The 19,506-nt window shown below is 55.3% G+C and overlaps 1 protein-coding gene across 5 annotated transcripts in view; it reads right to left on the reverse strand.

Annotated features, from left to right (window-relative positions):
- Positions 1–19,506, reverse strand: part of NOS1AP (nitric oxide synthase 1 adaptor protein) — a 263,224-nt gene that overhangs the window by 18,836 nt on the left and 224,882 nt on the right. For all 5 annotated transcript variants that reach the window (XM_059146119.1, XM_059146120.1, XM_059146121.1 and 2 more), the window contains 4 exons: positions 16,808–16,949; positions 8,920–9,086; positions 7,230–7,409; positions 219–384 (listed from right to left, as the gene is read on the reverse strand). In XM_059146119.1, coding sequence (XP_059002102.1) covers positions 219–384; positions 7,230–7,409; positions 8,920–9,086; positions 16,808–16,949 — 655 coding nt within the window. The remainder of the gene's footprint in view (positions 1–218; positions 385–7,229; positions 7,410–8,919; positions 9,087–16,807; positions 16,950–19,506) is intronic.

Consider the following 19,506-nt stretch of genomic DNA (forward strand, 5'->3'; position numbering starts at 1 on the left):
AGCCTGGGCTAGAAGGAGCCAAGCTCCTCTCTGACTCTGCTATTTCACTGTTCCATGAACTGTACAGACAGGACAAATGGAGCTGCCTCTGTCTTCCGCTAGAACACCAGGGCAGGGCAGGGGGCTAAGAACACACCACCAAGAGCTTCAGGGAGAAGAAAAGGCGTTTTCCAGAGCCCCCGCGGAGGGAAGCAGGGGGGGGGGGGGCTTCCACTTACTGGCATTCTGTCCCGACAGCTTCAGCTCCAGCTCCTGCACCTGCTTGACCAGCAGAGAGATGTGCTGCAGCAGGTCCTTGTTCTGCAGCAGGAGCTGGTGCACGCGGGCCTGTGCCTCCAGCCGCGCAGCCGCTTCGGCAGCCAGCTGGTCCTTCAGCAAGTGAACCTGCAGACGGGAGGCGGAGAAGAGAGAGAGGACGGGACAGAGAGGAGAGGGCCATGAATGCACCCAGGAGTCACCAGGGTTCCGCGGGGACCAGAGACACCGCCATGTTCAACTCAACACAAAGAATCCCTTCTGGGGTGGAGTGGGGACCTGGGCTTGGAATTCAGAGAAGCAGCCCTAAGAAGCTGGGTTGCTGGACAGGGGGTCTCTCTGAATGTCTCGAGTGAGGGCCACGGTGGGTCACTCACAGACCCCTCAGGGCCCAGCACCCAGAGCAAGAGGTACGCACGAGCCGAGCCCCAGCCCCTGTCCCCCAGCCCTGCCAGGAGGGTGTCTCGACGGCGAACACGTTCCTGCCATGTGGAGGGAGGGAACTTCTTCTCCTCGTGTCTTTTAAAAGAGAAAAACAGAAATGGATATACAGGCCCAGTAGCTAAGAAGAGAGTCACAGCAACCCCGAAGTGGCCTTTCCTCTCTTCTTCCTCGGGCCCACATGGAATGAGAAGCAGGAAGCCCCCCAGATGCCCTTCCCTAGTGCAGGGGTCACAATAAATTCTGCGCTCTCGCCTCTGGGGGGCCACTTTCTTTCCCTGACTGTCCATCCCTCTTCATTTCCAGGTGCTTTACACCTGCTAGCGGTCAAACGTCTGCTGCCTGGTTCACAGGAGGGCCTCCTCCCGCGAACCTAGAAAGGTGAAACCAGCGGTTCAGAGAAGAGGGGGACCTCCATCCACTCTCCTCTCACAGGGGAGCAGCTGGCAATGGTGCACCCAGCCTGCTTGGGACCCTGGGTCGGGGGTCTGTTCTCGGTGCATAACAAGGTCTAGAGAGAAAACACAGTGGGAGATGGGGTGATTGTGTCAGGAGCCTGGCTTGAAGCAACTGAGTCATAAGGCAACAGCCATGTTCACGCACATGAGATTCTTACTCTAAGTGGTGGATAAGGGGGTCTCGTGGAGGGTTTTAGAAGGTCCCTGAAGAAAGGGAGCTAATGAATTTGGCTCAGACCAAGGCAACTTACAGGTAAGAGGCTTCCTTGGACTACAACTGCGGTGTGGACAAAGTCAGAGGCAGGCTGTCTGGGGTGGGGCAGGTGGGGCAGGAGAGGGGCGGGAAGGGTGAGCCGACTCTGGTTCAGACAACAAATGCTCTAGATTTCCGAAGAGCAGTTGGCTCCAACGAGATGCTTTTTCTCGGGGAGGAACAGGCTGTATCCAACCTGTAGTCTGGCCAAGGGACCTGCCTAGCCTAACGCCTGTGCCTTCCAGCTGCCGGCACTTGGAAAACCACACGGCTGGATGCAGCAGCGGCTTCCCTCCTGGCAGATTGGAGGACCTGACCTTGCAGATGCCTCTGCTTCTAAGTGGGAGCCGCTAATGAGATTAGTTGCCACTTTCCATTAGCGGTTCCTAAGGCTGGGCCTGTCTCGCCCCCGGGGAGGATGTCTAAGGAATGCGAAGTGAGTCTGTCCTCCACAAGGTGAGGCTACGGACACAGCCGACATTTTCGGTTTAGAAGTCAGCCTCCTTTGCTGCCCCGAATCAACTACGGAAAGATCTAGAGAGTGATGAGAAGAGGGAAAGAAGCAACAGTGACATTTTAATCTGGGTATCAAATGGTGGGCGGCTGTTAAGACTTTATCTTCTTTGGAAACTGAGGCATGGACATATTTCCCCTGAGACCCCCGCCCCTGGCATTTTCCTGGTTCTGAGAAACAGGACAGTTGCTGTGGGAAGCTCCTGGAAGGCCCACCCCAGGAAGGGCCAGCCTTCACCTTCCATCTGGTAATGTGACTGATTCCAATCAAGACTATCACTGAAAGGGATCTAGTGAGCAGGCAGAGTTGTTCATTATCCCGTTTCTAGTTTCTTTGGAATGAAACAGAAGCATTAGGCAGAAATTTGGGACAGAATCTTTCAATGCGCAGAAGCAGAAAAAGCACAGAATTCCGTCTCCTGCTAACCGGCACCTACGGGAGGGGGCCTCCCTGTGTGTACACCACGGACTCAGGGCCTTGCCCCTTGCACATGGACGTCCCAACAGACAGGCCAGTTGAGAGCACTAGACCAGGAGCTGGAATGTTCCAGACCGCTGGTGACTCTCTCTGCCATGGAAGGTCATTCCCTTCTGCCTGGACCTCACTTTCTCAGACTCTCAACGGAAGGGCCTGCCTAGAGGCTCAGGCGACATAGGATTCCAGCACCAGGGCCACTCGTCAAAGGTTCAGGGAAGAAAATCTCCAGATCCCCTAGTGACACCTAGTGTCACTTTGTGTCCCCTACTGACTGGGGACACAAAGGAAATCCCCTCCTGCAGAAGCCGGGGTGGGCAGGGTGAGGGAGAATATGGGGAGCTTCGTTCGCAGGTGCTCGAGTTCCCCAGGGCAGGGCGCCGTCCAAACAGAAAAGCCGGCCCTTGAGTCGAACGTTGCCGTCTGGCACTAAGAGCCAAGAGAAAACGTCCCCGGGTCGGCGCGCCCCTTGTGCAGATTCAATCAGAATTTTAGCTTCCCAAGTGCAGAGCTAGAACATTTCAGGTTTTCCAACCCCAGGAGTGCGGAAGCACACGCTGCTGCCTATATAGCCAGTGCGAACGAACCTGCTGGCTTCTGCGGCCGCCCAAGGTGGGAGCAGGCACGAGGCTCAAGCAACTCTCCGTGCCCCTGGGAACCCCAGCCGGGCCAGGCGGAGACAGAACGGCCTGGGCTGCTTTTAAACTGGAGACGATGTGATTGTCCCCGGGTTTTGCCCACATGGGTCTGGCTTTGGAAGCGCCGAAATAAGGCAGCATTATTTTCAGCTTTGGCTGGGGCCGCCTGCTCCGGCTCTGTGGGCTCCTTCCTCAATTCTGAGACAAGCGCAGACACCACGCCCTCCTGCCCTGCCAGACGGGACCGTGATTTGTTGTCCAGCAAGCTGTTCTTTGAAAAAATGAAACACCCTTTGCAAAAAAGTAGGCCGTACTCATTTCTGAAAAGGTACGAGTTCACTTCTGCTTTCCAGGACTATCCCGCTCACCGATGAGGTCAGCGGGAAGGCCATGGCCGGAGTGGGGAAGGAGGGGTTCCGCCCTGCACCCTCCGGCTCTGACGCCCACCCTCAGCCCACCCGGCGACACCAGACCGCTGCCCGCTCGCTCTTCAGCCTACTTGCCTGGACTCCAGCTCCTCCGTGAGAAGTGGGGGCAGGGCCAGGCTGAAGTTAGGGAGCAGGCACATGGAAATGGCGTGGAGAGAACCAGAGCAATTTGCCCCCCCACCCCCCACCGGACACACAAGCGGAGGCAGGTGGCGCTGTCTCAGCATGCACAAGGCGCGGCCCCCAGGGTGCTGGTGACAGAGGAGAAGCCACAGGGACAAGAGCGAAGTCTAGGGCCTGGAGGTGGGGTGCGGGAGTGTGTTCAACGCTGTTTGTCTAACGAACTAGAGCGCACGCGATCGCAAAGCACAAGGAACCCATCACGGGTTTCAGAATAAGCACAAGTAGCCACAGGTAGGGGAGGGATTTCTAAACAGCAGCGGTGCACGCAAGGCCGAGCCCACAGCTGGCACCCTGGGAAGGAATCCGGCCCCCTTCACCCCTGCCGGTCAGCCGCAGTGCCCAGACCAGTTCTGGACCTCAACGGGCCCAGCGCAAGGCCATGCAGGTGACAGCTATGCCCCAGCTCTGGTTCAAGGCTTGTCTGTACGGTCATTCACACCCTTGAACTTCTGGCCCAACTCGAAACAGGAAGCCAGGGCAGCCAGGCAAGCCTCATGCTGGGTCGAGAAAGTGGTCAAGGGGGCTTGGGTATTCACCATTTTCATGCTGAAATCTGAGCTAGAAATGTTTGAGTGGCTGGGCAGCACCATCTCCTCCATACCTGTAAGGCAGGGCAGGCTCCTCTAGACCAGCTCTGAACCAATTTAGAGAGAGGCTGGGAGAGATCTCAAGGCCTTAGACCAAATCAGAACACCTTAAAGGAGAGAGATCTAAGCCCGGTCCCAGGATAAGAGCAAACGGGAATAGCCTAGGACAGTAAATGGCGGGGGGAAGCATAAATAATGCAAGAGTGCACCTGTTTGCAAGATGCTCTGTATCCTTAGCTCTGCCCAGATGGACTTGGATATTCCCAGAGGAAAGGAAGGTGCGTTCCTACCTGCAGTGCTGAGCTGAGAGCACTGCCCACTGGAATTCTGGGACTACTGGCAGTTTAATGAAGACGGCAGAAACCTTGCAGTCCGGTGGCAATAGAGTTTGACAAGACGATTAAAAGCTGACCTCATGCTGGACACTGAGATCAGTCTCACCACACAGAGAAACCAAGTGTGCCAGAGCAGATCTATTTTAAATGCACAAAGGATGTCAAGAGGACCTATTAATCTACCTCTGTCTCCTCTATGATTGTTGTTACCCGGAGCCATGAACGTGAACAGGAAGCCCTTGGATCCAGTGCCACAAAGAGAATGAGAGAAGGAGGAACATACAGAGAAACTCGTAAGAGAAGAAAGACTTAGGGCTGAGTGTGCCGGGGGGACACAGGAGCCAGAAGCCTCGGATACCACCCTACCACTGCTGCGTTTCCAGGCAGCAGAGAAAAGACGCCAACTGCGAGTCTGCCCAGAGCCTGCTCCCGCGGAGGCCAGAGAGTGGGAGAGGCGTGTGTTCAAGAAGTGATCTCTGACCTTGAGGTCCTGTCCTGCTAAAGATCCTGCGAGTCCCAGACCCTACCCATCCCCTCCCCAGGATGGACATGCTACGCTGCCTGAACCGAGTGTCAACGAGGGTACCACCAGCTGCCACCCACAGACTATGAGTCGGAGGCTCAGGGCTCCCAGCCCATGGAAGATGCTGGAATGGAGAAGGGCTACACCACAAGTGAGACTCATTGTCTTCCAGGAGAGAGACCATCAAGACAGGGCAGGGCTGTCCCACCAAGACAGAGGCCCCATTCGGTCCCAGAGAACCCGTCTTAGGGTTTCATGCCAACAGCGGCAAAGCCATGATAAATTCCAGGTCTTGTGGCTTTGCAGACCGAACGCTTGCACAGACGGCCACGACAATCTTCTTGTCGTGTAGATTACAGACCTGCGCACCATTTCTCGTCAGTATTTAGCAGTGACTTCAAATTCAAATGACTCTGATAATATTCATCATGAATATGCATCAAGCCCTTTCTTAGATAAATAATAATTACTTGGCAATTGACATGCCAAATGAGAAAAGAATTATGGTTGGAGAATGGATTTGTATTCAAGGGGACACTTTCAGGGATGATGTGAGTCGTGGAAAGGCCCTGTGCTGGGGCACTCGGGCTTTGTGCTCCTGTCACCTGGCGCCCCAGGGAGGAGGGGACTCCCAGAACTGCCACATCGCCATTAAGGAGACGAGATGAATTCTGTTACCTGACAAAGAGCAGTGATTTCCACCCCCCACCCGTGAGAGGCCCTTAATGGCAGTCCTTCCTTTTTCTTGCTGTTCTGGAAACACCTGCAAACGCTCCTAGCATTAGCACTCCACATCCTTTTGTTCCATGGTCGGAATTTTTGAAAAGGCTCACATCATTTCAGAGCCATGCCCCACTGATTCTACGCTCTCCAACCTGCAAAGGCTTCTGGTGAGCCTTGGGCCCCAGGCCCGTTCTGTGTGAGACCGTGTTGGAAGCTCTTCTCCGAACCAAGTCCCAGCAGACCGGGCTCTGGGCGGGTTGCCGGCAACTTCTCAAGGTGCCCATATAGGAAAGGACAGCTCTGTCTGGGCGACCGCTCCACCCAAGGGTCTCGAGAAGAGTAGGCAGGAGCACTGATGGGATGAGTAAGTGCTCCCCAGAGAAGTCTGCCCCCTGCCATTCCAGAACACAGAAAACCTTATAGGTCAGCCTAGCCCCACAGATCGAGGAGGCCAGTACATGGAGCTGCCTTCCTAGATCGCTCCCCAACCCCCAGTCCTGGGGGCCTCACTGTCCTCCTCTTTCTCCTCGCCGTCCTCCTCTACTCCCCCAGGTCCTGACCTGTCCTTCGGTCTCGGAATTTAGCCGATGAATGGTAGGAGCCATCCCGTCCTCGCTGTTCCCTGATGGGCCACAGCGAAGATGAACCTCAGACGCGCGAGGCCCAAGGAAGATGGGGACAATAACGCCCTCCGTGGAAAGCAAGCAGAAGGGACCACTGCCAGGGGCAGCAAGAGACACCGGCTGCTCCCTCCTCAAGAAGGCAGCAGCCGGACCAGCCTCTGGGGCTCAAGCAGCACTTTCCTCCTGAGATCGAAGCCAGTCCTCCTGTGGCTCAAATATGGCAGCTACGGTCCTATGAGCTGGATCCCGTTATAGCAAATGCCAAGGCCAGGACACGGTCATGTCCTGCCTGGAAGCAGCAGAGAGCGTTGATGGAGGGTGGGGACCCGTGTGATGGAGGGTGGGGACCTGTGGGGACAAGGTGGGGAGGATGCCAGGGTGGTCTTTGCACAAAGCTGTACTTTAAGCTCTTTTAAGACCAGTTGCACAAAGTCACACCTGTCCTGACTCCAGAGGCACCCCTGTCCACCCCAAACACCAGGAAATGAGGCAGGAAGGGGAGGGTGGAATTGGGTGCATCCTGCTCCTTGGCGAGCTCAAGTCCTTACCCAACAATGTCCAGCCAAGCCAGCCAAGCCCAACTCAGAGCAGGGGATACACGGGAAACCCCAGCGTTTCCTTCCAGTTCGACTGCATCCCCCCCACCCCCCTTCCCCCATAAGCGATGATCCCACAGCGTGAGCGATCCCTTCTGGCTCCCTAGGTTTTAAACCTGCCCCTTTCCCCTCGCTAGGGAAGGCGCGTCAAGCCCATGAGAGTGGAGCCTGAGAGGTAGGGAGGAGGCGGAGGAGAACCTGCGCCACAGCCACTTGCGTCTGCTGCTGCTGCTGCTGGAGGAGCTGCTGGAGGAGCTGCATCTGGTGGTGGGAGGACAGCGGCGTCCCTGGGCCCAAGCCTGGGGGCTTCGCCGAGCAAGAGGGAAGGAGCATCCTGGGCGAGGCCGCCAGCATGGGCTCCGGGGGGTGGGGTGAAGCCTGGAGGAGAAAACAAGACAGGCGTGAGCCCAGGCCGTGGCCGCTCTTTGCCGCAGGGCACGGACGCGGCTGGAGTGAAATGCTGTGTCCCCAGGGGAAATGTGCTAGGGCCCTGGGCTGGGGCCATCGGGCAGGAAACCCTGCCTGGACCCTCTGTAACTGATCCAGCGTGACGGGGCAGACGAGGAGTACACTGGCTCAGGTGCCCGGATCTTGAGGGGCCAATCTCTAGGGAACCTAGTTACCCACCACCCTGTCACGAGACCAGGAAGGGGACTCCCTCATCCAGGGCTGCCCGCTAGGCCATGGGGCTGTGTAAGGGGGGCCACTGCAGCCGGCCCTGCCTTGCAGGGAGAGCCCTTGGTCTGGACAGACCCTTTCTGCAGGCTGGACATGGTTTCTGGGCCTTCCCCCTCGGTCTCCCTCCCGGCAGGTGGGAAGTGTCACTAAGACAGCTTATGTGGACCAAGCGCAGGGAGAGACGGCTTGTGTCTGCGAGCTCTGCTGCTGGTGCTTCTTCAGGCACGAGGGACGGAGGCACCCACCGACAGGCGGCTCTTGCAGTTTGAGGCAGACCCATGATGCCAAGATAAGGTCAGGCCCATGACTGGGGACTGTACCGCCCTCCAGACTAGAGACGGGCTTCTCCCCATGAGCCACCCACCGACCTGCACCAGAAAAGGCCGACTGACGCCCGGCAAGAAGGGGAGGCGGCCGGGTGGCAGGGAGTCGAAGTGGAGGCCCACTTCTCAGCCTCCTCCTCCCGGCTTTTCCGTTGTGTCTTCAGGCTGGAATGTGCTCTCCAGTTCTCAGTGTCGGTCTGGATTCTATTAAGAACTCCCTGGGAGGGACGCCTGGGTGGCTCAGTTCGTTAAGCGGCTGCCTTCGGCTCAGGTCATGATCCCAGCGTCCTGAGATCAAGTCCCACATCAGGCTCCTTGTTCTGTAGGGAGCCTGCTTCTCCCTCTGCCACTCTGTCTGCCTGTGCTCTCTCTCTCTCTCTCTGTCTCTCTGACAAATAAATAAATAAAATCTTTAAAAAAAAAAAAAAAAGAACTCCCTGGGAGCCCCCATGCATGGGAGTGCCCCAGCGGTCGCTAGCTGCAGGCAGAAGGAGCCCGGACCCACTCTGCCCTGGCAGCTGAGCCTCGGGGATCGGTTGTGGTGTGTGAGGATTAGCTCTGCACAGGCACTGAGTGGAGACGAGGAGCCACGGAGGGCAGGACCTCCACGGAGCACCATCAGGGAGCACTGCGGGGCCTCTGGAGGGTGACGCTCACCAGGCATAACCCTGTGGTGTCCTGACACCCTGGGTTATATCGGCACACTGGGCCCCTCTCACAGGAGAGGGAAGCTGCTCTGGTGCCCCCCCGGCCCATGCCCCTCCCTCTGAAGCTGACCCCGCCTGCACGGGCAAGGACGTGACTCTGACAGTGGCCAAGGCCGCTGTCTGTGCTGCTCCAGGAGGCCGTGTGCACGCAGACTGTGTGATGGGTCACCTCCCGCCTACCTTTGGGTCCGGATGGGAGCCTCCTTCCTTCCCGACGGCGTCAAGGTCAGTCACACCTCGGCTGAATTCCAGGATGTCATTCCCCGGGAGCGGGACCTCCACTGCGTCAATGTCCGTCTCCTCCGCGGTGGCCGAGGAGGCCCTCTCGGCTCCGGGGAGCTGGCGGCCTGCAGGACGACAGAGGGCGGGGCAGGGCGCCACCAAGAACACATTCCTCCTCCCGTCCTAGCGCGTCACATTCGTTCCCAGCCCGACCGGATGTTCCCATTTAATCTTTTCAGAGGCCAGAAGCAAAAATGATGTTTCCCTGAGGCTGGACATGACTGCTTGGCCAGGTTGGCATAAGGTCGATATGGTCGGGGTGCGGGGTCTCGACAAGAGAGGGGAGGGACTGTCACCTCGACGTCCTCTGAGCTCAGGAGTGGAATCCACCCAGGGAAAGACTCCAGATCCATGGGCAGCTCCCTGGCCATGCCCCTGGGGGTAACGGACCCCACTCCCAGTGCCCCAGCTCCAATGGCAAAATCAGAGGCTGACTTAGATGGACAAGGAGGGGTATGTGACAGAAGAATGAGGGAGAGGAGACCTGAGGCCCCGTCGGAGACAGGAAGAGCCCCCCAACCCCTCTGAGTGGAGCTAGACTTTGACCTTGTGACCAAGCGCAGAAGTCAGGCAAAGGGCCTTCAGGAGGCAGCAGTGGGGGGACGGAGGGGGTAGGCGGGTTTCAAGCTTTCTCCAGTCTGTCCACACTCCACTGTTCACCTCCCACTGAAGAGAGCAGCTGTGTGCCGCAGATGCGTGAAAGTCCTGCTAGTTCTTTTCCTTCAGTCCCTGTTCCTAGTTCTTGATTCTATAAAAACCTGGCCGTTCCTGGAAGCAGTTTTCTTTCTCTACATTTGGAATTAGGCTCACTGCTACTGTACGCAAATAAGATTTCTTAAACGATTTCAGGGACCAAGCACCATGCAAGAAATGGAAGACGCTAGCGTCTGTAGGAAATATGGAGAGCCTGCTCCTCCCTGAGCAGCCAGGCCTCGGTCATCAGAGGGCCTGCCTTGTAGAACAAATAGGTTTTGTTTTGGTTTTTGTCTTTTTAATATTTATCTACATAATCTCTATACCCGACATGGGTCTTGAACACCACCCCAAGATTAAAAGTTGGTTCTCTACCAAGCGAGCCAGCCAGGTACCCCCAGAACAAACCGTTCTAGCAGGTCTTCCTCCGCAAACCCATGTGAATCATCTGGGGAAGCAAGTCTGGTATTCCAAATGCCAATGGGGTGCTTGGTTTCCCTCCCGGCTGCTCCGGGACCTGGGACACAGTTGCAGACCATGGCCTGGCAGAGCAGCTCTGCTCCCCTGCGAGACAGTGGGCAGGAACCCAGAGCAGGCTGCATCCCTCCACACCCCTGCGCCCAGAAGTGACCTTCCTGATGGTCGGGAGGGCTAGCCTGTGAGACAGAGGGCTGACGGAGCACTCGTGGTCATTTCTCAGTAGGCGGATGGGCTTGGTTCTCTGTGCCAGTATGGAGAAGAACAGGGTGAGCAGAAATGATTCCCCCTAGTCCCCAGGAGAGGCTCAGTCCCTCGGCACTGCATATCCATCTGTCGGCACACTAGCCCCTGGGATCAGGCATGCCTGGCCTTCTAGTTCACCTTTCAACACCCCTTAGTCTTGAGGCCAGGGCTGGGTCTCAGTCATGTTTCCCAGGGATCTGGCATGGGGAAAGTATTCAGTAAACACTAACAAAGGAACTAGTGTCATGACAGGATAGCGAAACAGGGCAGTGGGCTACAGAAGCAGGCTGCCCCTCCCCAGCCCCACCAGCTCCCCATTCCCGGAGTCTCCAATACCAAGGGCGCAAAGTGTGTGGAAATACCCAGCCAGAAGCCTGGAGGGATCAGAAACTCTCCTGGGATCTCACTCTGCTTCTGAGGGACTCACAGACTTCTCAGTCATTCTGTTTGTACTAGTGGGGTTCCCACACCAAGGCTGAGGAACCCCTTCCTTGGGAGTCCCAAGCCACGGGACCTGCTTACGGAGGGATTTCCTGCCACTGCCTGGGCTCTCTAATGATCACCTCTGAAGTCCTGAGCTTGGATCATGGCTGACGGGTGGAGGCCAGGATGGTAACAGACCTGTTAGAACTAGGAGGGTAAAGCTGGGGGTAGACAGAATGTTCTGGATGCCATACCTGTTAGCATACCAGATAAGGCAAATCGAGAGGGTGGACCCACAGCCAGTGGTCTTCCTTAGGTTCTGACAGACAAGTTGGCGGGGGGAGGGGGATATCTCGTATTTGCAACTCTCCCAGCATCAGGAAGCTTAAAGGACAAGAAACGCTATGCAAAACCTTCAAGCAAAACTGGGACACTTACAAGATTGGGCACTCTGGATTCCCACATGTAAGAGGGAGAAGTCAGACTGTACTGGGGGGGGGGGGGCAGGGGAGGGTAATTTTGCTTTCTGAACTGCTTCTTTAAACTACTTCTACTTGATGCAATGAATTATAACTAGGAACCACAGAACATATGCTGATTTCATTTACTTCAGTAAGTATGTGCAAAACCCCTGTATAGAACAGAAAGGCATTGCGCATCAGAATAAGTGAGCAAAAAGGTGTATTTTCAAGGCTTCCCCAGTCTGATGGAGGAAACAGACAGACACCAAGGTGGCAGCAGGAGGCTGTGTCCCCTTGGAGCTCTCCTGGGTGCAGAGTCGGAGCCGGGGGGTGGGGTGGTGCTAGAGAAGCCAGAGCAGAGGCGCCCCAGCGGGGGGCAAAGATACAGAGGTATTGACTGCCAATGGCTCTGTACAGCAGGACCCAACCGGGAAGAGTCAGGATTTTATCTGAAAGCAGGTGAGTAATACTGAAGGATTTTCATCCTTTCAAATTTCACCCGAGAAGGGACAACATAGAAAGCAACACTCCAGGGGAGACACAGGAGGGCTTACGTGAAGGGGGTTGCGGTAGCCCAGGAGAACAGATATAAAAGGTTTTCAGGGGGCAGGAATGACAGGACAGGGTGACAGACTAACTGTGGTGGGGGGAGAAAGAGGGGTAGGAATCCAGAGAGACAGAGGAAGGGAGAGAGGGATATGGGTAAAATGAGTTTTGAAATTCCTGATTTAGGTGACCTGGTAGGGACTGGTGCCCTTTAGGGCAATTTCAGGAAGAGCAGGGCTATGGGTAAGACGGAATTTCAGACCTACTGGAATCACAAGGTCTCTCTTCAAGAGCCAAGTGGAGATACCCATCAGCTGTTGGAGAGTTCAGGAAAAAGGTCTGGTCTGGAAATAAACACCAGTCAAACACATGGGAAGTCCGGAGAGAGCAGTAGGGACTGAGCCCAGCAGAAATGTAAAGGCTGCTGGAAAGCAAGTAGCAGATAAAAAAAGAAAGGTTGTGCCCACCCTTTGGTTTGCTAGCTAGGGGCCCTCGGTGACCTTGACCGATGGTCCCAGGAACAGCTGGCAGGGAGCAGACACCGCGTCATGGGAGTTGAAGGGCTAGCAGCCAGGATGGGGTGACAAGGAAGAAGCTGTATGAGTGCGGATAAATCTGGCAAGAAGCTGAACCATGAGAGAAAGAGCTAAGGCAGGGGAGAAGCGGGGGGCAAGGCCGGCTGGCGTGGGTTTGTTTTGACGATGAGAACGGCTTGACCTTATCTGTCTGCAGTGGGCAAGAGGTCAGCATTAGCAGAAGACTCAGGTGACCACTTGGGAGAGACGGCACCGGTGGCCTGGTGCTCAGGAGGAAGAAGGTGAAGGTTCATCTTGGCCAGGGGGAGGACACTGGCCACGGGGCGGAAGCTGGACACGAGCAGCAGGACCGGCCGAGCCGAGCCGGAAAGGCATCGCTGGGTCAATGCAGAACTTGTTACATGTCAAAGATACGGTAATAAAATGGTTTCAGAAAAGAACAGGAGCTTATCGGTTCGGTCGGGAATGCTAGAAATGGCCACTGTGGGGCCTCAAAACTGCCCTGGAAACTTGCTTAAACAACATCACTACTTTCTGGGCACTGATTTAAGGGTTTTACTCATATAAATCATTTACCAGAACTGCCCTCAGAGGCAGGCACTGAAAGATAAACTGAGGAACAGAGCTGGGAAGGCGGGTGCCAGGGCTCCAGGCCTGGGGCTCTGAAGCTGGGTGCTATCACCCTGATCGCCTCCACCCCCGCCACGGGCTGGTTGCTTCCACCTGCAGCCGCCCCCTGACCCCCCAACCCCACTTCAATGCTTCACGGACACACTCCCATATGATCTGGTGTATCTGTCACGGGTTTGTACTGCAACCCCAACTTTGAAGGCCAGCTCCTCGCCCCTGGGGACCCGTCCTGCAGTTCACACTTTATCCCCAGAATCGGTGGGGGGGTGAGAGGGGCGGGCATGAGAGAGATGCCTGTTGAATGAAGGAGGATGCTAAAACCAAGGGGAAACAGAGAGTCGGGCTGCAGTCGCCGGGGTTGGAGGAGCCGGGGAGGCAGGGGAGCAGACGGGACCCCCGAGCAGCAGATGACACAGGTGCACGGTAAACGTCACCCCGCCCACTGCTCACTGTCTCGACGGTCAGAGCTTTCTTTTCAGGAAGTTCTATTCTTCCCAAGGATTCCAAGCCCTTCCCCTCATGGGATGGCTGCCGTGGGAGAAGGGTGCCTCCAAGGGAACGCGATCTCTCCCAGGAAACCCTCTCCAGGAGCCAAAGAAACCACACGAGGCAGAGCAAGGCAGGCGGAACCGGAGCCGAGGCCCCACCTGGCTCCGAGCCCCAGGGACGGGCCCAAGGCAGCCGCTGCCAGAAGATACAAAAGATAAATCTCCCCGAGGGTAGGGAACGGTGGAAAGAATGAGGGAGGAAAGAAAGGCAGGCACAGAGGGTGCGGGGCTGGCAGCACACGCAGACAAGGTCAATGCCATCTTGAAAGCGTTGCTGAAACCAGAAGGCAAGGGGCGGACGAGACATCAAAGGCAGCACAACCCGGCGCCGTCCAAGTCCTCGGAGTAAACAGGTCGGCCCTGCACAGTCACGGGCCTGTTGTCAGGTCACTTGGGGGAGGCTCTGGTGGGAGCGGGGTGGGGGTGGGGGAAGGGGGAGAGAAACCTGCGGTAAATGGAAACCTCCGGAACATGGATGGGAGGGGCTCGTAACAAAACACACACACACCAACCAACCGCTCTACCCTGGTGTTTCAGGGTGCCTCATTACAAGCGAAGACCCCGCTGCAGTCAATAAATGGTTCTGGGGGAGGCAGTATGGACAGAAGAGACGTGCTCCTAGTGCTTTACAGCGGGTCAGCAAGCAGGAGGGGCCGTAAAGAGCACGGGACTATGGGGCCAGGCAGTGAGCAGCTTTCCTGGAGGAAGGAAGATTTTCCATTCCAGATCCGTGGCATCCCAAACCTAGTGTTCTAAGTAGACGTACCCTTCGTGGTAACGGCTGCAATCAGAGGGGACCCTAATTCGTCACTAAACTCAGACCTACCCCAAGACCTTGGGACTCAAGAGATCCTCCTGCCTCCTTCCCACAGTGCATAATGGGGGAGGTCACGCATTTCCAACTCTGAGCCACAGAACTAGCTATTGTGTAACATGTCTTTCGAGTATCATACAGTTGGCCCTTGAGCAACATGGGAATTAGGGGCACCGACCACCCCATGAGGTTGAAAATCCATGTGTAACTTCTGATGCCCCCCAAACATGACTAAGAGCCCACCGTTGTTAATAACTGTATCAGTAATAGTCAACCAACACATATTTCGTAGGTTAGAGGTAACACACCATAATCTTAGAATAAGAAAGTTGGAGAAAAGGACATGTTATTAAGAATGATGGTGGTTGGGGAGGTTGGCAGGATCGCAGGAGTGGGACCTTGGGGCGAGACCGGCGGGCTGAGCAGAGAGCTGGTGATGGTGACAGTGACAGTTGCTGTGGGCTGAGACCAACGTGACTGTGCTCCTCCAGCTGTGGTGGACGGTCAGGGCTGAAATAACAGGCTCGCCAGCCATGCCACCCCTTCCCTTATTACCTTCTCAGTGAGCATTTTCTCAAGTAACATTAGTATACATAAGACCTCAGCTACCTGGCTTCTCCTGCAACCCCTCTCCCCAAGATGTAATGTAAATGATGCCCTACATATAGAAACACCCGGTCTAGTACAGTTTCTTCCAAGTTTAAGAGGTCAAAGACCTGAGTTTCATCCTTAAGGAGGTCCAGCACAGATCGGATGTCTGTGTAACCTATTGGCATCCCTGCAGCGCAGGACATGTGACAGGGCCTCTCCCCTCCTCGTGTAAATGAGGATACAGCCCTGCAGAGTGCTGGAAACTATCAGGGAAATAGACGTAAACATACTGATTTTAAGGAACTGAATCATGGGACTGTGGAGATGTGACAAGTCCAAAATCTGTAGGGCGAGCTCAAGACCCAGGGAAGAGTTGCAGTCCAAGACCAAAGGCCATCTGCTGGCAGAATTCCCCTTTTGCTCTATTAAGGCCTTCAACTGATTTGTTAAGGCCCACCTACATCACTGAGGGTGTTCTGCTGCATTCAAAGCCTCCTGATTTAAATGTTAGTCTCTGGGCACCGGGGCGGCTCAGTCAGTTGGGCACCTGCCTTCAGGTCAGGTTATGGTCTCAGGGTCCTAGGATCGAGCCCCACCATCTGGCTCTCTGCTCAGCGGGAGCCTGCTTCTCCATTTCATTCTCCCTCTGTGCTCTCCCTCACCCCCACCCCAAATAAATAAATAAAGTCTTTAAAATAAATGTTAATCTCATCTGGAAAACAGCTTCCCAGCAACATCTAGAATAACATCACATGTTGGATGTGCTGGGGTCTCATGACCCATTCAGGGACACATTCACGCCTCGGTATTTCTAGCTAGTGTAGCTTCATGTCTTCATGTCTGCACAGCCACTCATCTGTCATCGCTCATTTTTCCAGGAATTTTTCTATTCTTTCTTGTTTATTTTTCCATATTTCTGTTAAAATAATAACAGCTAATATGTATCTGGTGTTTACTATGGACCAAGTGTTTCACAAGTATCTGTTCATCTGTGGTCACAATAATCCTATGAGATGGACACAACTTTATTCTCGTTTTCTTCCAAAGAGAGAACTAGGGCCCAGAGAGGTTATTAACTTGCCCCAGATCACACAGCCAGGGTCTGGTGCTGCCAGAATTAAAACCAATCATCTGCGTTCTCGAGCCCTTTGCAGTGTGAGCTTTTACTTTGTTGTTTGACCTCCTGAGTTGATACTTCACTAATTTGATTTTCACGATTGGTTATCTGTTAACGTAAACAGTTGAAACTTTGGATTTTCCTCTGCACACCACGTTATCTGTGTCCCCCGGGTTCTGAATATAATAGCTTTTCCTGGTGCCCCTCAGGCTGTCAGAAATTTGTATTGTTTTGTTAAAGCGGGAGAGGAACACGAGAATTCGTATTTTTATAAGACGCGCAGGTTTCTTGACTTTCGATGACACTCCAAAATGAGAGGTACTGAAAATATGTCCGCATCAAAGGTTTACAGCACTACAGAACTTAGAAAACTGGGAAAGAGCTATTAAGGTCACTACAAACTTTATCTTCTTTCTGATTTGTTTCACAAATGCGCTTTTGTACTGGAGTTTTCCTGGGGGTCGGATTTGGTAGCATCAGCCGTTTAAATGCTTCCTTGTTCAATAAACATCTGTAATTTTCTATTAGGAAAGTCACATGCGCTTCCATAAGGAAGGTTTGGAATCCAGAGAGAGAAAAAACACTAAGTTGTTTTTTGAAGTGGACCGATTGCCCGGACCCTGGTGGAGGGAGGCGCGGCCCCATACTGGGTATCCCCCAACCCGTCCACCCACGCTCACCGCAGCCGCCTGCCGGGTGCCTACCTGGGTCCCCTGAGCTGCTGCTGTTCCTCTCGCTCTCTCCGTCCTCCTGGCCGTCTGCGTTCTGCTGCGTGTGCTGGAGGCTCAACTTATGGCAGACCTCGAAAGCCTGCCCGACCGTCCGCACGATTCGCATAGCCTGGCTCTGGGAAGGAGAAAGGAAAGAAGAGCCAGTGAAGGGCGTGGGGACCCTTTGCAAGGACACAAGAAAGGCCAGGGATGGGAGAGGACGTGCCGGGGCCTCGCAGACAGAAACCCACAAAAAGAGATGGAAAGTGATGTCCATGCTGACCAAGAGGAGTGCGAAGCCAGTTTTCTTCTTGAAATGGCCCAGAAAGTAGACACTCACCAGGGTTCCATCACAGTAAGTCAACTGGAAGGACACACACCAAACACCCCCATTCTGGACTTAGCCCAATTCCTCCTCCCGGGTTTAACAAAAGTGGTCAAGATCTTCTGACGCCTTCGCCAAGTATAATCACACGTTCAGTGGGTTTGCCACGCGACCGGCAACTCAGCCGCCACTTTTTCCCTCCTGGGACCGATGAGTCTGGGCTGAGGGGATGTTTAACTACTTCTTTTAACAAACAGCCCAAGGACAGAGCTTGACTCTAGCTCTCCTTAACTTGGAGGAGGAGGAGGAGACGGGACAAGGGAGCTTCGGCCCCTATAGTCTCAAGGGACCCACGCAGGCTCCCAGGAAGAGCCCCCAGCACGGTTTCCAGGGCCTGGCCTCCGGAGGGGACAGCTGACCAAGCACATTATCAGTCCGCTTTCACCTTCCTCCCAAGACTGAGTCTGGTGCAAGCTACAGGCTGGGTGAGCTCAGCTCACTGCTCCTTGTGAGTGGGGGTCCCCAAACGTCCCACGACCACAGCAGTTTATTTAACCGTGGCTCTCCCCTCTACGCCCGTGTCTGAGATTCGTCACATTCTGACTGATCAGACCCCAGGTCGGCTGTGCCTACCCGGCCAAGCTCCATAGTCATTCGAGCATCTGTTGCTAAAAATCTCAGGTTCTCCTGGGGTGGACAGGGAACCAATTCCACCCCCCCCCAGGAGTCACAGACACGCTCCGTAACTGGCTTTGAGGATGATGTTAGAAGCTGGCAAGTCCTCACACACGTGCCCCTGAACCTAGAGGATTAGACAGGGGCTGGGCCAGGACTCCTCACCTTCTCTTCGAAAGGGAGCGCTCGGAGTTCAATCCAGCGGGAACCGGCTCTTCTGAGGACCCGCGTTTCTCCCACATCCCAGCCGGACGACCGAGCACACTCAGGGCTGACCTCTGGAGAGCCTCGACTGTGGCCCACATCTCTGTCCCCTTTATCAGGGACAAACGTCCAGAACATACCCTCCCACTGCCATCACTGACAAGCCCAGGGCGGCCGGAAGAAAGTGGGCTCAGCCCCCCTCGTGCTTCGCGCTCACACGTTAGTTCGCTCACCACCAGCGGCCGGGGACCCTCAGCTCGGTTCCCCGAAGAGGCAGATAATGCGGACTTTGGGTTCCCCGGTCCCAGCATCCCTGTGTCGCTAATGGCTCCCCGCCTCCTCGCCTCAGGCCCCCGCTCCTTCTGACCCGCCCTTCGTGACAGCTGTTCTGTGTGCGCCTCTGTGACGTCACCCGAAGCGCGGAATCGGCGCCGTCTACGACCTCCCCTCGCCCGCCCAGAGGGGTCCGCGTACGACTAAGGTGCCGGCCAGCGCCTCCTGCAGTGCTCGGCTCAGCCCCGGGGCTCATGAACGGGGTCTGGGGCCGAGAGGCAATTAAGAAAATGAATAGGAAAGGCTGCACTGACTCTATCACAACAGAAACAGAGATGTGAAGAGAGTTGCCTCTTACTACACAGGTGAGCACCAAAAGCGAAATGCACAACCACCCTTGGCCCACAGCGCGTAACAGAGGAGAAGCGACGGGCCGGATGATCTTTGGTCTGCGCTTGTGTGATGGTTTCCACCACCAGGAAATTGTCGGATTCGAGTTCTAGATGTGCACATTCACGGCTAAACGGCTTCCTTCGGTTTGTGCTAATGGAGTCACATCTCCACTCACAGTGAAAGGACCCAGTGGCACGTTCCGTGGAGAGCCCTCGAACTTGAACACGGAGTCAAGCTACCCGGCAGCCTGCTTTACATGTGGAGAGAGACCCGTAAGAGCACGGGGCTCCCTTCTCACCAGTCCAGGAGCTGTGAGACGCTAGATGGCTCCAGTTCTCAGAAATGGCTGTGCAAGTTCTGCTGCCCACTGACCTCTCAGGCTCGCCTCCCCTCCCCAGTGGGAAGTCTACTGTTAGGTGATTCCCATTTAAGGATCCCACTAAGGGAAGTTACTGGAAGGAGGCTTGGAGAGCCAACCTGTGCCAGGCAGGGCCTGTCCCTCCCTCCGCTGGTGCCATCTGCTCTCTGCACAGCCGTGCTGCTTCCTGCCTGCTGGGCCTGCTGCACCCAGGGACTGGGCCTTCTGGTCTTCCAAGCAAGAAAGCTGGTTCTGCCTGCCACCGCCGAGGAATGCAGGACTCACATGTGCTAAGACTTACTAGTTCGTACGCCATGCCTAAGCCCACGAGGGAGGACTCTCACTAAAAGCAGCTTTCGAAAGAACCTCTCCATAGGTCCCCACGGGCCACAAGCAGCTGCTCACATCTCATGACCACAAACAGGCCTTCGGACATCAGAGTGGAGATATAAAGCTGAGAAGGCA

The sequence above is a fragment of the Mustela lutreola genome, chromosome 14, assembly GCF_030435805.1.
Source record: "Mustela lutreola isolate mMusLut2 chromosome 14, mMusLut2.pri, whole genome shotgun sequence".
NCBI classification, from domain to species: domain Eukaryota; kingdom Metazoa; phylum Chordata; class Mammalia; order Carnivora; family Mustelidae; genus Mustela; species Mustela lutreola.